At 61.7% G+C, this 16227-nt stretch overlaps 1 protein-coding gene across 1 annotated transcript; it reads left to right on the top strand.

The window, feature by feature from the left end:
• The first annotated feature begins 301 nt into the window (after positions 1 to 301).
• On the top strand, positions 302 to 16210 carry MLC1 (modulator of VRAC current 1). Its single transcript, XM_053919820.2, has 11 exons — positions 302 to 485; positions 1539 to 1628; positions 3054 to 3107; positions 3489 to 3590; positions 7094 to 7192; positions 7486 to 7557; positions 8598 to 8714; positions 9605 to 9661; positions 10143 to 10265; positions 11904 to 12029; positions 13296 to 16210. Exons 1-11 carry the CDS (start codon positions 309 to 311, stop codon positions 13368 to 13370), a joined length of 1092 nt encoding a protein of 363 aa, XP_053775795.1. The 5' UTR covers positions 302 to 308; the 3' UTR covers positions 13371 to 16210.
• Positions 16211 to 16227: the final 17 nt, after the last annotated feature.

Here is a 16227-nt window from a genome sequence, read left to right as displayed (position 1 = left end):
CAGCACCTCCTGGGAAGTGGGAGCTGAAAGGCCTGTGGGCCAGGCAGTGGGCACCCAAAGCCCAGCACCCCACGCTGAATGCAGACAGGCAGGTAGGTTGTGTTGAGAAAGTGGCTTTAGTCACTTACTGAGATAAGTGCTTGTTTTCTTCCTCAAACCCACAGCCCTTCCGTTCGAACAAGACTTACCTTGCTGAAAACAACTTAGTTCAACGGGAGCGTCCTCAGAGTGATCCAAAGCAGCAGAGGCGACGCAGAGTCCCAGGCACAGCCGCCGTGGGCACCGAGCTCAGTGTCTGCCCCAGCGCCATGGCGCGGGAGGAGTCGTGCAGGGAGGAGCCCAGCTACGACCGGATGGCCACCCTGGAGCGGGGACGGCCCGACGTGGGGAGCTACACGGACACCAAGCCCGGCGACCTGCAGCTGTCCTCAAGGCTGCCCCCCTGCTTTAGTCACAAGACATGGGTCTTCTCTGTGCTGATGGGGGTGAGTAGCCGGGCCAGGGCCACGGGGTCATTGTCCCCAGGAGGTGTTGCTCCCGGGCCCAGTGGGACAGAGCAGCTCCCTTACTCTGCTCTGGAGGGCCCTGTGGGGCTGTGCTGTATGAACCACTGCCCTCCATTCACCAACATTTCCGGCTCCAGCCCCAGGCCTCTGAGCTCATGCTGCTCCATGTCCTGCCACAGTGGGGACAGCCCAGGGCCCACCTGCTTGTCCACAGGTTCATGCATGGTTTGTGGGTGACCTCCATGACCCTCAACCGCTGGGGGGATCTGGAGTCACCATGTGGGTGGGGAGGAGCCTTCTGCAGCGTGACGGTGGGGTGGTGTCCCGGGGCGGGGGGCCAGGCCGTGGAGTCAGAGCAGGCCCAGGGGCCAAGGAACAGGGCCAGCAGGGAGCAGGTGGCCAGGCCTCAGGGGACCAAACACTGGAGGAAACTGGCCGGGGTCCTGGGACAGTTGCCTCCAGACGTGCTTGGATAGGCATGCAACGACCGAAGGGTTACTTTGGCCCGCATGAGTTCGGTCACCTGGGGACCCCAGGGCTCCCTGCCACCTTGGTTAAGAACCCAGGACCCAGGCTGGGATCTTGCTACCCACGCCAGGCTCCTGGGTTCCAGCACTCCCATCACAGTGGGTCACGCAAGGCCCCCTGCCCAGACCCTGGGTGTGAGGGACCTTTAACACTGACCCCCACCCACTCTGCAACCTCACCTTCTGCAGTGAGCTTCCACCTCCCAGCCCAGCCGGATGGGGCTTCATGCCTGGGCCTGGGGGTGTGGATCCAAGGCTCAGAAATCGCACCTGTTGGGGCAAGGGTGTTTTCTGGGGAGAGGTGCCATTTCTTGCCTTAAATTTTCTTCCTCAAATAAATGGTGAAGCCCATAGCCTGACGCTGGAGGGAAAGTGGGCTGCGACCGTGTATTGTCAGCAGTCAGGTATGGCGGGATCCAGGCGAGATGCTGGTGCATAGGGACATCCGCACTCCGTGGTGTTCCCATGTGCAGTGCTGTGTCCTGAACTTGCCGCTGTGTTGCAGGGCTGCCTGCTTGTGACCTCGGGCTTCTCACTGTACCTGGGAAACGTGTTTCCTGCCGAGATGGATTACTTGCGCTGTGCTGCAGGTTCGGTAAGCAGTGTCATTGGTTCCATCTCCAGTACAAGGTTTGTGGATGTGCGTTTGGGTTTGTGCCCTGAGAGCGACGCATTGCTGTCCCTTGCCGCTCATCCAGAGCCTCCTCACAGGGCTGCAGCTTCAGTGGGGTTGATGATCTCTGAAACCACCCATGAAGCAAGTCTGAGCCACTCCACAGACTCTGGGCTGGAAACGGCACTCTGGTCTCTGGCCTCAGAGACTTCGGGCCCTCCAGGACACAGGGCTGACCCCGCCCTCCCATGGCTTGTGCCCTGCTTATGGGGGCTACTGGTCATCCCAGGACACGTCCCGGGTCTCATGAGGGGGGGGGCTCTCGCCTGCCTGCTCCCCAGCCCCAGCCCCGTCACCGTCCCCGAACGTCTGAAAACAGACACAAGCTCCCCTTGCCCTGTGCCCCCACCCATGGTGCCGACCTCTGCTGCCTTAGAACAAAACTCCTTGGAACAACTCATCCTGCCCTTGCCATTCTCTCCAGCAGGGGGCGCCAACCTGCAGCCCAGGAGGGCTGTGCCTGTGGCCCAACACAAGCTTGTAAATTTACTTAACACAAGATGAGATTTCTTTGCGATTACGGTTCGCAGTGCGGTTAATGTGTGGCCCAACACAACTCTTCCTCTTCCAGTGTGGTCTAGAGATGCCAAAAGTTTGGACAGCCCTGCGACTCCTGGGTGACCCTTGGTCCCCACCACTGGAGCAGCCCTTGTTGGGGCCACAGTGACCTAACCTCTGGCCCTGGTGCCACTGGGGCTGAGTGGCCACCTAGGCTGAGTGGCCCAGCAAAATTCTTGGCAGTGCCCTTCACCCTCAGGCGACAGGCTGGAGAGACAAGTCTCCATGGGGTTCCCAGGGCTCCCCTTCAGCTCTCGGTGGCCCCACCCCGCCCCCAACCCACACACGCTGCCCCCTCAGCTCGAGCTGCCCCAGCTTTGGGGTCTGCAGGGTCTGTCACCCACAAGAGCAGCACCTGGTGTGACCTCTGCTCACCCCCCTCTGCCCACCTCCCTGCACTCCCACGTTTGCCCCCTCCCTTGCCCTTTGCTTCTGTGGGGTCACTGTGGGGCCCCAACAAGAACCTGCTGAGACTCTGCACTCCTGGCCAGTTGTGCTTCCTCCCCGCGGTGGGATTTCTCAAGTGGAGACCAAGCTTGGTCTCGAGTCGCAGGAAGCTGCAGCCCAGCTTCCAAGTGTGTCCACCCAGAATACTGCTCATCAGCGAATGTCTTTTTCGTCTCATCAGAAACGTTAAGACTTTTTCCAGAATAAATCACTCTGACAGATCTGAGGACCTTTCAATGTCCAGCGAAACCCATGTCCAGCGGGCCGGCAACACTGGCCCTGCCGACGCCCTGGGCGCGTAGGGTGGGGGCCACCGCTCACCGAGCTCTGCTTGCTCTCCAGTGCATTCCCGCGGCTATTGTGAGCTTCGCTGTCTCCAGGAGGAACGTCAGTGTGGTGAGTCCAGCCTCCAGCCGATCTCCGAACCCTGGGGGCCGCCGCTCTGCCCATGGGCTGTGGAGAGACCCCAGGCCCTGTGGGGCTGACAGACACATGCATGTGCACGGGTGCATGTTCACTTCTCTGTACGTGTGCGCGCACACACTTGTGCATGGGAGGAGTGCACCTCCGCCTCCCTCAGCGCCCGGTGCCCCCACTGTGAGTCTCCTGTGCTCTTCCTCCCTCTGTCCCCAGGAGCTGGCGGTGCACCCGCCCGGGCTAATTCTAATGTGTCACGGTCTCTAGGGTTTTTAATCAGTGACCTGGAATCAGGTCACTGCTGCCTTCACTTCCGTAGTTCCGCAGAGGGGAGTGAAGCGCCTCCCGTCTTCTCTTCAGATCCCCAGTTTCCAGATGCTGTTTGTCTCCGCGTTTGCCGTCACCACCACGTGCCTGATCTGGTTCGGCTGCAAGCTGGTCCTGAACCCGTCAGCCATAGACGTGAGTCCCAGGGCCGCGTGGGCCCCACGCCGTGCCTGTTTCCTCCCTTGGGGGCGCGTCTGCCCATTGAGCGTCTGTGTGGGGGGGTATGGTTGGCGTCACCGAGCACCGTCTGCGGGTGGGCCTGTGCGAGTGAGTGCATCGTGGCTCTGGAGTCTGAAAGTTGGAGAATTATATTTATGCTCCTGAAGAAAAGAATTCTCTTAACTTCTTCATTGCTTCCAGTGGATGGATTTATCGATAAAATCTTAATGCTTCTCCCACGACAGTTGTTAGAAATGAACAGGAACACAGCAATATGTCTCATCATGCCTGCGATGCCATGGGTGGTGTGGTGCGCCTCTAAGAAAAGGGGAGAGCCAGTTGTTCCCCGTTCCCATGCCAGAGCCGAGAGAGGCGATCCTATGACGAGGACCCAATCGGAGGTTCCTCACAAATGCCCCCTGCTCCGGGTGTGACGCCGAGCCACCTCCATCACACCAGGGAAACGACAGGTGGCCCTGAGGAAGGCTGAGCCAGGCCAGTAAGGCACAAAAAGTAGATGCATCCGGGACCGAGAGCAACACCGAGCCATTGTCCACAGAAGAGACCCTGGGTTTTCCGAGGGCTGGTGCCCAGGTTGCCGGGTGTGAATGCCAGGATAAAACGACTACCTGTGCTAGCAACAGGAAAGTGTGAAAACGTAGTTTAAACGCATATACATGTTAGGGAAATAATCACCGAAACTTCCTGGGGATAAATGTAACAAAAGCAGGACTGTTCCGGGGAAAACACCAAGGGCTTAGCGGGACCCTAATGCTTCTTCGTGAAGGAGGTCCTCGCCGTGTGGAAGTGGGTCTGGAGCAAAAGCACCTGCTGCACCTGGCCAGCTGAGGTGGTGACCGGGGCCAGGGACGGGGGTGCCTCCAGAAGAATGGGTTTGGGGACTGGACCCTGCGGCCTGGAGCTGTCACACTGCCGTCCCAATGAGATGGAGCCGCCCCGCCGCGGACCCTGTCCGCCCACTGCCATGAAAACCCAGCCCCAAACCAGACCCAGCGGGCTGGAGCACAGCCAGGAGGGGCACAGGGACACGCTGTGAGGAAGGGACCCGAATTCTCCCGGGTCGAAGGCCCGTCCCAAACCCCTGCTCAGAGCCACAAGAGAGCCAAGGGCACCAGGGGAGGGCTGACGCCACTCCCGAGGAGGATGCTGTGCAGGCAGCGGAGCAATGCTCAGCCTGGCGAGTAACCGGAGGAGGTAAATTCAAACCACAGGGAGAGGCCGTTCTCGACCGCAGACGGGCAGAAGCTCCTCCAGCGACTCCGAGGCCTGGAAGTGTCTGGACTCTGCAGCACGTTCTGCAGACGCGCGCATGGTGAAGCGCACACACGGGGATTCCGAGTGCGCGGCCCCAGGGCGCAAACCCTGGAAAGGGGCTTGCGCGTGTGACCAGGAAGCGTGAGTACTCGCAGAACGTCCTTTAGAGCAAACACCCCAAACCAAGGCAGTGCTCCAGTGTCCGTCGTCTACGGCAGTCCCCCGCGCCGCCCGCCCGGGGTCCCAGAGCAGATGAGTAACTGGAGAAGGGCGCCTGACGCCTGCGGCGCGGCCCTCTGGGGTGGCCGGTGAGCCAGCAATGTCAGCCTCCCCGCAGTTCGCGTTCCTCAGGTGCCTGCTGCCACGTGGTAGCCTGAGCTTCGTACTGAGGACGCGCGACCGGGAGCCCGGAACCACGCCCATGCAAGATCCTCCAGACCGCGATGTCGGAACCAGTGACTCCTTGGGCTCAGACTTTAAGAAGCAGAGCCTCGCAGCCATTGCTACCTGTCAGGAGCCGGGGATAGAGGAGTCCCCGGATCCTGTCTCAACCAATAGGAATGAGGCTTCTCCCGCCCAATCAGAGCTGTGGAGCTCCAACCAATCAGAGCAGCTCTAGCCTGACCAATCAGAAACCAGGCGCGGGGACGTGTGTGGGTATATGAGTCAGCTCCCAGCGGCTATGGGAAGCACACTTTCCGCAGGATGTTGGGTTTGAGTGTCTCCCTGGGGCAGGACATTGTAGGTCTGTGGAGCTGTTCCACATCAGTGCCGTTTTCACAGCCGTGCTGTGTCACAATTGAGCAGTTTTGCAGTTCTTCACGCACTCCAAGTCGATGAATCTTCTTAGGGTTGAACTGACGCCAGTGGCCGCTGGTTGAAACGTACATCCTTGATCACCTGTAGTCTAGGTGGCTGCACCTGCTTTTAGAAAGCGGATCAGCCCGCCAGCTGGGATAGCGCTGCTGCCGTGGGTCAGTCTGTAACCGGCTGCCCCGCTCTTGCGATGGCTTTGCAGTCCGTCTTTTGACTCCTGGGAGAATGCCCCACCATTTCACTCATCCTCAAAGTTGTCCGCTCTTATTTCAAATGTATTTTAGAACAAGCTTGTTGAGTTCCTTAAAAAGTTGCAGCTGGAACTGCATTATGATCATTTTAAGTGTGCTGAATAATTTTATGAGAATTGACTTCTTTATCATATCATCCCGACTGAGAGCCTGGGTTGCCTCTCCACTTCCTCAGACCACCTTGGGTGTCCTTCATGAGGGTTTTAATGTTTTCTGTGCTCCTTGTTAAGTTATCCCTAATTGCTACTATGAAGGGTGTATTATTTTTTAAATTATATTTTTGGGTCAATTATTGCTGGTACAGAGAGGTGCTATTGATTAAAAAAAATTTTGAAACATTTTAAGACTCAAAACAATTTGCACAAATAGTACAGAGCCCAAACTTACTAATGGATCCCACTTGGTTTGAAACGTGGGTTTTACTGTTGTTCAGGTATGGTGAGGCCTGGGAGCAGGAGACACCGGCCAAGGGGGCGGGGCACACGGGAGGAAGACGTGGGTGGGGAGGGAGCTGGGACCAGGGCACAGGAGCCTTCACTGTGGCTTTCTGTGGAGGAACCGGCAGGGCAGCAGGCTGAGGGTGGGCTGTGTGAACAAGGGGCTCTGGCACAGGGACGGCCCCTGGTGGTTGGGTCCCTGGCCTGGGTGCTGAGGGCGGTGGGGGGTGGCCCCCAGGAGGAACCCCACAAAGAGAGGTTGGGGCCAGCTCTGGACTGGCTCATTTGTACATGGTTAAACAGACATTATTTAGTCTATAACTCTATGAACAGTAACTGATGCTAAGGTGACATCTTTAGTATATTACTTGTTAATGTTCCCATAGATGTAGATTCGTGTAACTGCCAGCAGAGTCAGGGTAGGGAAAGGTGCCCCCACAGCCCCGGGGTCCTCAGTCTTGGGCACTAGGGCCACAGTCAGCGCACATGGGTTTTGGTGTGAACGTAGGTTTTCCTCCCTTCGGGGGCACCGAGCGCGGCCCTCTGGCTAGGAGTGGTGAGGGAACAGGTGCGTGGGGGCACCTAGCCCAGGACCCCAAGCGTTGCCCGAGCGAGCGGGCGCCGAGGCCTGGCTGTGGGACTGTCTGCAGTGACAGAGGGAAGAAAGCAGGTCCCACAGAGCCGTGCTGTCCTTTGGCAGATAAATTTCAACCTGATCCTGCTGCTGCTGCTGGAGCTGCTCATGGCGGCCACGGTGATCGTCTCCGCGAGGTCCAGCGAGGCGCCAGGCAGGCCCAAGGTAGGGGTGCCGAGTGTGGGCGGGGCCCGGGCTGCGAGGCCATGCTGCATCTGTGCAGGGCAGCGTCCCAGAATGCTTGCTGCCTGCGGGGGGCAGGGTCCCGCCGCTGCCCCACAGTGCCGCACGGAGAGACCAGTCTGCTGGAAGAGCCGCCTTGGGCAAGGAGGATGAGTATTCGAGCTTCTGTACTCGAGCCTGGCAGCCACCTGCGACCTCCAGCTGCTCGTGTTTGGGGACGTTGCCCGGTGGCGGCCCTGCCGAGCCTGGGAGGTCACCGTGTCATTTCTTTTTAGGGTTCCGTCTCTGACAGCAGCAACATGCTGTATGAAGTGACCTTTCCTGTGCGGGTCCTGAAATCCTACTCAGTAAGTTAACTTCCCTTTCTTCCCCCTTGTTATTTTATTTCACTCTGGGAGCGGGACAGCCCAGACTGGATTAAACCACCTCGCTCATTTTTGGAGACAGCTGGCATGTGGCTGCCTGGACGGGGCATGTGCTCCAGTCTGTGAGGGACACGGCTCCTGTCACACTGCTGGGGACAAGACCCCTCGTCTCAGGAGCCGCCAGCACCCTTTTAGGGCAGCACGTGAACCAGGCAGAGACAGGCGCCGACTGGGACGCAGGCCGGACGCAGGCGCAGGTCTGACGGAGGCGGTGCAGCTGGTCCCAGGGGACACCTGCTGTCCCCAGGATCCCTGAAGCGCGTCTCCGTCCCGCTCAGAAGTGCCCTGGTCTCAAGGATGAATTACACGGCCGCTCTCTCGTTTTACTTTGTCTCTTTTTTTTCTAAGTCCGCTTGTCCTATGACGGAAAGCTACTTACCCCCCATCCCGAGCTGGCGGCACCGGGTTCTCCTCGTGGGTCTGTAGATTCTCGCTGAGGGCATTTGGAGTCCGTGTTTTCATTTACACACACACCAGTGTAGTGCTGCGTCCCAATGAGTTTCTCTCTCTTTTTTCCATCATTACGTAGCAACTCTGTCTTTAGAATGGTTTTGGCACAGAATCTGAACTGGCTGCCCATGTATCTCTCTCCTTCTCATTCTGCTTTGCGTTGCCGCTATGAACAGCGTACGATGTCCTTCACTCTTGGTCCTCTCTGTGGCCTTCAAGCCCCTGCCCGTCGGGAGCAGCTGCAGCCACAAGCATGCGTGTGCTGCCATTTTCTATCTGGGCTGCTTCCCCATTGCCTTTGAATTGGCGGGAGCGGTTTCCCTTTCCTGCTCATTTTGGGCTGGAAGGGACGTGTCCTCGGTGCTTTGGAGGTCATTCTCCAGCTTTCGGCATGGCGTGCTGGCCCTCGGCCCAAGCTCTTCGCGCCTGCCCACCCTGCCTGCCTGTCAGGGGCACTCCAGCGGCTGGCCCCCCGTGCCCTGGCGACGCTGCCTCCACCCTCCGCCCCACAGGTCATCGAGGTGACTGCCGGCGTCTCCGCAGTCCTGGGTGGGGTCATCGCTCTGAACGTGGACGACGCCGTCTCGAGCCCACACCTTTCGGTGACATTCTTTTGGATCTTAGTGGCCGTGAGTACAGCCAGCAGGGCCCTCATCCGCCTGCGGGGTGGACCAGCGCTCTTGCCAGGGCTGGCCTGGCTGGCTGTGGGGCTCTGTTTGGATGGCGCTGGCAGGAAGGCCACGGGGGCCAAAGCAGGTGGGCACATGGGCACTGGCCTCCATCGGAGGCACCGGGGCATCCACAGCCCCATGGGTCAGTGTGGCACCTGCTTTTTATTGTAACAGCTCTTGTTACTTTACAGTTTTTGTGTTATTCTCGCCTAAAAATATTTGTTATTTTATATAGTTTCATAATCTAACCGTTTCATAACCTGACACCTACCTCAGGAAATACATTTGCGTGCACCGTTGTTCTGCATTACACACCCCCTAGCAAACGCTCAGCCCAGCGGCCGGCACGTGGTAAGGGCCTAGTACACAGTCAGCGTGTCCAGGCCTGCGCGGCGCCTCCTGGGCTCCTGGGCCGGGTCACGGAGGGACAGAGGTGACCAGACACGGAAGCCTGGGCCGCACTTGGGTGGCGCACACTCAGAGACGTTTGTCCAGGCGGAGAGGGAGGCCGGGGTCTCCCCGCAGAGCCGAGTGTGGCCCTGCCTGGATCCCGAACCCAGGGCAGCAGCGCCTGTGACTTGTCAGGGCGGCTGACGCCTGCGTGGCCGCGCTGGCTGGTTCAGCAGACCTGTAGCGCCCGCCACGCACACGGGTCTGGGGCGGCGTCCCCTCCGAGAGCAGATGCGGGAGAGGCTAGCAGTGGGGCGCTGCCAGGAGGTTCACCCAGAAGCGGGGCCGAGTTGTCCCCTCCTGGCCCCAAGGTGGCGCTGTCACACGACAGGACGCCCCTGGGAGTCTGACTTCTTGGTCTGTCACCTCTGAAGTCTCCCTTTTGTCTTTCCTCTCAGTGTTTTCCAAGCGCCATTGCCAGTCACGTGACAGCAGAGTGTCCCAGCAGGTGTCTGGTAGGTGACGTCCTGTCCCCAGGGTCCAGAGGCCTGCTGCCTGGTGTCTTCCCTGTGGGAGCCAGGCCGCTGGGCTGCGGGGCACCTGCCCCAGGGCTGGGCTGTCGGGGGGGTGGGGGGGCGACTACTCGGGGGGAGGAGCCCCCTCTGCCTCTGACCTGCATCTGCCAGGACCAGTTGTTGGATGTGACCATTGCTGGGTCCAGCCCGAGTGCCCGGGGCCAGAGTGGGATGCAGCCCTGACACCTGCAGGCGTGTGGCCTTTCTGTGCGATGTAGGGACAGGGTGCCAGGCAGGCCTCGGGCGGTGGTTTCCCGGCACCACGGACGGTTGTGCCTACATGAGAGAACTCGGAACTCTCAGTGCACGGGGGGCAGGGGGGGGGCAGTGGGCTGACTGGGACAGACCCCCAGCGTCAGGAGGGCAGGTGCGTGGCCGACTCGAGCGAGTACCTGGGCCACCGTGGCCATCTGCTCTACAGGTGGAGGTGCTAATGGCCATCTGCAGCCTCTCAGCGCCACTGCTGTTCACGGCTGCCGGGTACCTGACCTTCAGTGCAAGGAGGGTCATGGAGGTGTTTGAAGACCACCCACCCGCCCTCAAGGTGCGCATCTTTCACCCAAAGCCGCCGACACCCGTGCCAAGCACCTGGGGACTGTCTCCCAGACAGCCCTGCACGCCCCATCTGACCACGCAGGCATGGGTGGACTCCAGCTGGCTCCCATGGAGACTGTTGGGGGGGTAATGCCCACTGTGCCCCTCAGACCCAGGGGGCAGCTCCGCCCAGGCCCCGCCCTCACTGCCTGTTGTCACACTGAGGGGGCCCGGTTGTCCTGTGACACCCCTGCTGCCCAGTTCACTCACTTTCCATGAATCATCCCAAGAATGGGCTTTGGGGCTGAGCCCCACCCAGGGTCAAATGTGCATCTGGCTGTACGTCACAGCACAACCCACTCCCCCCAGCTGAGCACTGACTTTTTGGAGGCTGGGTCAGTTGTCTGGGAGACGATCCCACCTGTGAATCTGTTTCCTTGGTGTCAGCTGGGGTGGCCGTCCTGCACTGACCCCCAGGGAGGCACATGTCCCCTTGCAGGAAGGGAGTGATGGGATGCCCCCACGGGGACGTCTGGTCCAGCACCTCTGCCTGTGGGTTAGTGCTGATGGCAGGCTCTGGCCCGGGTCGCTCTCACATCGGGAGGGAGGCAGGTGGCATGCCCATCTCCACCCCAGCTCCCCTGTGAGCCGGCAGCGGGTGAGGAGGCGTCGACTCGGTACAGTGTCCCAGCCGCCATCCTGACACCAGGGGCCCCGCCAGGGGGAGGGAGCAGCCCCACCAGCCTCTCCTTGCAGCCCAGGCTCCCCAGTCCTGCCCTGTGGGGGGACTGTGCATAGAGGCTGAGATCCGGGGGCTGGTGGACTCCTTCCTCCTAAGGTGTCACAGGGTGGGGCAAAGGGGGGCTTACAGTTGTGAGTATGCAGAGTATGAAATGGTTTATTCTTGTGTTACTATTGCTTCTTTTACAGATTTTATTTACTTACTTTTACAGAGAGGGGAAGGGAGACAAACATCAATGTGTGGTTGCTTCTCACACGCCCCCAGCTGGGGACCTGGCCCGCCCTGACTCCCGCCCTGGCCCCCACCCAGGCCTGTGCCCTGACTGGGAATTGAACCCGTGACCCTTCGATTTGCAGGCTGGTGCCCAATCCACTGAGCTACACCAGCCAGGGCTTGTATTACTGTTTATTAATTATTGTACTATTTTCCATACAAACAACAGTCCACGTGACCCAGGTCACCAGGCAGTCCCCAGTGAGCGGATGGGCCATCTGGGTCGTGACGCTGTGCAAACCACTCCACAGGGCACACCGGGTGGCCACGGCGGTGCTCTTGGCTCCCCGCTGACCCGTGTGGTTGTTGGGGGCCCGGGAGCCTCATACGTGAGCAGGCCGTACCGCCCACAGGGCCGTCCACGGGCCACTGGGGGAGGGGCGGGGTAAGCCCGGAACAGCAGGCCTCAGCGCAGAGCTGATCCTCTTGACGCCGCTCAGGCAGAAGGGCCTCCTCAGGCTGCTGGGACCACAGCGCAGGGGTCTGTGGCCCGAGTGTCCGGGCCTGGCGCTGCTCCCTGCAAACTTGCTGGCGGGCAGGTCACAGGGTGGGGGTCACGGGGTGCAGGGGCCTGAGAGGCAGCCCCCGGCAGCCCCACTGCTCACACCTGCGCCCCCCCCCCCCCCCCGGCAGTCCCACGACGTGCTCCTGCTGCTGCTGCTGCTGGAGCTGCTGCTGCAGGCGGGGCTGCACACGGGCACCGTCATCCAGTGCGCCAGCTTCAAGGCGGCCAGCCCACAGGAGCGCCCCGCCGCCCAGGTGAGTGGCCTCTGAGCCGGGGGCCTCTCTGTGCTCCTGGGGCCCGCCCAGGGCCTGTGCCAAGCGACACCCGCCCCCGCTGACCTCTTTCAAGACCCCCGGACACATCTTGGAGAAGCGAAATATCGCATTTTTCAATACCAGCTAGGCAAATGCGAATCCATCCTGAAAAAGTATTTGGGGCTGAATGCTCTCAGTTTTGCTCCTGCCCACATGCCCGGGTCGAGCAGCCAGAGAAGCCCCGCCCTGGCCCTCGCACACGGCTCCTGGCAGGGGTGCTGCGTGGGCTCTGGGGGTCATGCCCCCTCTTCTGCCAGACTCAGGCTGCCTGGACACCTGCCCAGGTCCCACCTCTCATCCCCACACCTGAGAGGCTGAGGGTTTGCCCTCAGGTGCACGACGCCCCGAGCGGGGTCCTGCAGGGCCACCTGGGTGCACCAGGCACTCCTCCTGCCCAGCCACCCTCGGGCCCCTCACAGTCTCACACCCTGCACCCTGCACACCCCGGCTCTGTGTTCCCATCAGGCTGCTCCTGGTCCTCCCAGGGGACCTGCTCCTGCCCAGGGCCCCATCCTCAGCGGCCGTCCTGGTGCTGATCCCTCCACACTCCTCAGACCCACCATCTCCTTGTGGTTAGCTGGCTGCGGTCAGGCTCCTGGGGGGACTGCTCTGTCCCTGGGCTGGACATGCGATGAACCAGGCTCTGGTGCAGACGGGGGAAGGACTTGGGAGCTGGGCCCGGGAACTGCCTCCCTGTCCCTGAAGGTCGTGGGTCCGCCCTCCCCGGGGTCACGGCCCCTGCAGTTGCTGTCGGAGAGCCCAGGCCAGGCCCAGACCCCTGCTCTGTGGGGGAGCTGCCCTGCCCCTGCCCCCTGCCCCCCAGGAAGGGCCTGGAGGTCCCTGCACCTTGGTGTGTCACTCCCACGCTGGGGTTATTTATCCAGTACCTACTGCGTGCAGATGTTGGCTCTGCCAGGTACCACCGCTCAGAGGACTGGCTCACTAGCAGGTGGGAGTCCTCTGGAGCCCCGGCCACCATGGCCACTGGGCCAGTGCCGACCCCCACCCAGAACCGGTGTGTGGCCCCACAGAGCACTACCCCCCGCCCAGGCTCCGTTCCTGCAGAGGGCAGGTGCAGACCCGGCGGGGATCCCAGGCCCTGGGGTCTCCTTCTAGCCTTCCCAGGCTGGGGGGCTGTCCTGTCAGTGCAGCCGCCGGCCCGCACTTGGTGGGCCGGCAGAACAGCCTCTGCCTGTCTTGGTCCAGGTGGCCCGGAGCCCTCTGAAGGAGTTCGACAAGGAGAAAGCCTGGAGAGCTGTGGTGGTGCAAATGGCCCAGTGATGGCCGGCCCCTCACGCGGCCACGCCCAGATGCTAGTGTCCCCGAGCTACTACCTTCTAACCCCTTCCTGCTGTGAGGCCGCCGGCTCCAGGTGGACTTTGATTTCCAAACGGGCGCGTGCCGACCAGTCTGTGCTTGTGGGTCTGTCAGCCTGGTGCCGGGTGAGGAAGGGCCGAGCTGGGGCTGGACTCCCGGCGCCGGCTGAGGCAGGTTTCCTGTCCACTGTGACCTGCTGCCGGCGTCTGCTCTGCCTGCACCTCACCCGGCTGCCGCCCTGGTTCAGTCGAGCGCCCACTGTGTGCAGACGGCTATGCGCTGGCTCAGCCCTTTCGGCGTTCAGTTCTCAGTTGTGCCCAGACAGAGCCCCCGGCCAGCACCGTCTCCGGGACGAGGGCGTCCCAATCTGCGTGCTCTGTCCTGGGTCCTCACCCTGAGACGGTGCTGCTCCCCAGAGTGTGGACACAGGACAGCCACACCCATGCCCTTTCCACGCCACACCCCCTGCCACCCTGCTGCCCTCTCTCTGCTTACCCAGCCATTGCGGAAGGCCGCGCCTGCTCAGGGGTGCCAATCCACGCTCCAGCAGCTGGTCAGCCCTTGTCACTGGCCAGTTCCAGCCCCTGAGCCCTTTGTCAACAACCACACAGAGCTCAGCTGTCCACTGCGCCAGCTCAGTGACCTTTGGAGCGGGGCCACATCAACGGCTCTGAAAACTGACCAGGCCACGTCTCCGTGTCTTGATGGCCTGGGTGACCTGGGCCAGGCGGAGCCCCTCCCTCCTGCCCCGTTGCCTCTGCTCCCCAGGCCAAACCACAGCTGTCACCTGCAAGATACTCCACCCGGAAGTCCTCACTACCTGCTAACAAGTAGTTTGTCTGCATCCTCACTCACCTGGGGGCTGGGCTGGGCTGGGGGTCTCCTCCATCCACCTCCACCCGCCTGCCAGACCGCGGGGACAGTGTGGGTGTGAGAATAACATTTGCTTTGATTAAAATCACGACCAAGCACAGTCCGTGGGCCCTCTGTCCTGCGAGCACGCCCGGAGCCACTGCAGGAACGGTTAGCTTCTCCCAGTTGACGCGGGGCACCAAGCAAGCCCCCGAGTTGGGAGCCTGCCACCGCTTGTTTGAGGACTTGTCTCCCGCAGGGCGCCTGCGCCCCTAGGCCACAGGTCTGCGTGGTTTTGCTCCTCAGTCCAGGGCGAGGCTCCGGGACCCGCTTTCTTAGTTTGGGTACATTCCCCGGGTCCCACGGGCTGGTGGAGAGCCTGGGCCATTAGGGTCACAGAACAGGAGCCCCAGGAGATGAGGGCTGGCTGGTGCTGGCCAGGTGTGGGCCTGCCTGGTGAGGGGGTTTCAGGGGTCCCGCCCCCCGCTTCCTCCCTTCTGAGCACGTGTCTAGCTGCCACATTGCCATCTGTCCAACAGGAAGAGTGCAGGTGAGACACCTGAAGGTGCAGAGTGCCAGCCCAGGAGGTGCCCAAGCTGCAGCACTGACCACCCGCTTCTCTGCCCTGGCTCCCCAAAGCAACGGCAGGCAGGGGCCAGGTGGACAAATGCTGCAGCCCACCGCTCTCACCTGTAGACGTGCAGGCCCCACCCAGCCGCAGCTCCAGGGAGGGGCCAGATGGGGGTGCTCCTGAGCAGAGACAGGGCTAGCCCGGACAGCCCTGATGTCTTTGGGGTCCAGAAAGCCTTAGAGCCCTCACTGAGCGCCTGTGGGCTTAATGCTGCCTTGTGCTTTATTTCAGAGGGAGCTTGAAAACCCAGACGTGCGGGGTGTTAAAGATGCGTGATTCTTTGTCAGTTTACAGTGTCTTCAATACAGGTGATACTGCCTGAGCGATAAGTTAACATGTGACCGTGGCTCAGGTGTCCCCTCGCCCAGGTTCTGAAAAGGTTGAGCGGTGAAGCCGAGGAAGGTGGGTGGAGGTGATCCACCTTTGCTTTACTCGCCATTTCTACAACCGCCCCTGAGGCCAGTTTGGGGGTAGTTGGGGGGGCCTGGGGAGAACCCAAAGGGGCGGGAAGGGGGACCCCCACCCAGGGGAACCCCCCGCCCCACGATGAGTCCTTCACAATCTCTTCAAAGTGGAAGAACCTCACTTTGGGGTTATCTTGGGAGGTTAAGTACAGAGTAAAGATGGGGTGGGTGTGTCTTTCCAACTCGCCCCTCGACCTACAAAGACGCAGGAGAGGAGAGAGAGGACCAAGAAGGATGCGAACTTCGGGGAGGACTGCGGGACATCTTGGTGGCGGGGGCCCTGGTGACACGGAAGCCGGGCAGCAGCGCCGGCCCTCGGGTGACCTGGGGTCGCCGAGGCCGCTCCGGGATGTTCTGCGGGACCAGGGACCTGCTCTGGCCACCCCATGCCCCCAGCCAGCCAGGCGACAGCAGCGCGCTGCCCCCGGCCCTCAGGGCCACGCGGGGGTGGGGCTGTGCGCCCCCCAAGCCCGGCTCTGGGGGCCCGGGGACCTCCAGCTGGGGGACACCGGGAGTGAGGGTTGCGGGGCGGAGCCCGTCCAGGCAACCGGGACTGGCCCTTGGGGGGCGGGGGCGGGGGCGGGTTGTGACCCTCGGGGCTTTGTGACTTGGTGCGGCTCTGACTGCCGGGCGGGCCTGTGTGACCCCAACAGCGGGCAAGGGCGGGACCGGGTGACCGGGTGCGGGGGCGGCGCGGCCACTCGCGGACCCTCCTCCCCGAGGACACCATGGCGCGCGCGTCCCGGCGCCCCAGCCCCCGCCCCCACGCCAGCCCCCGCCGCACCACGGACGGAAGCCCCGACCTCAGCCTCGCGCCCCGCCGGGGCTCCCAGTCCTTCGGCCCCGCGCGCACCCAGCGTCCCCGCCGCAGCCG

Source organism: Desmodus rotundus, chromosome 3 (genome assembly GCF_022682495.2).
Source record: "Desmodus rotundus isolate HL8 chromosome 3, HLdesRot8A.1, whole genome shotgun sequence".
In the NCBI taxonomy this organism is placed as follows: domain Eukaryota; kingdom Metazoa; phylum Chordata; class Mammalia; order Chiroptera; family Phyllostomidae; genus Desmodus; species Desmodus rotundus.
Note: the sequence above shows the minus strand (reverse complement) of the source record. Positions and strands in the feature narration are given on the sequence as shown.

Coding starts and splice junctions, on each gene's coding strand:
- MLC1 (XM_053919820.2), top strand. CDS start 309: ATGGCGCGGGAGGAGTCGTGCAGGGAGGAGCCCAGCTACGACCGGATG. Junction 486..1,538: donor TCTTCTCTGTGCTGATGGGG/GTGAGTAGCCGG, acceptor GCTGTGTTGCAG/GGCTGCCTGCTTGTGACCTC. Junction 9,662..10,142: donor AGTGTCCCAGCAGGTGTCTG/GTAGGTGACGTC, acceptor TCTGCTCTACAG/GTGGAGGTGCTAATGGCCAT.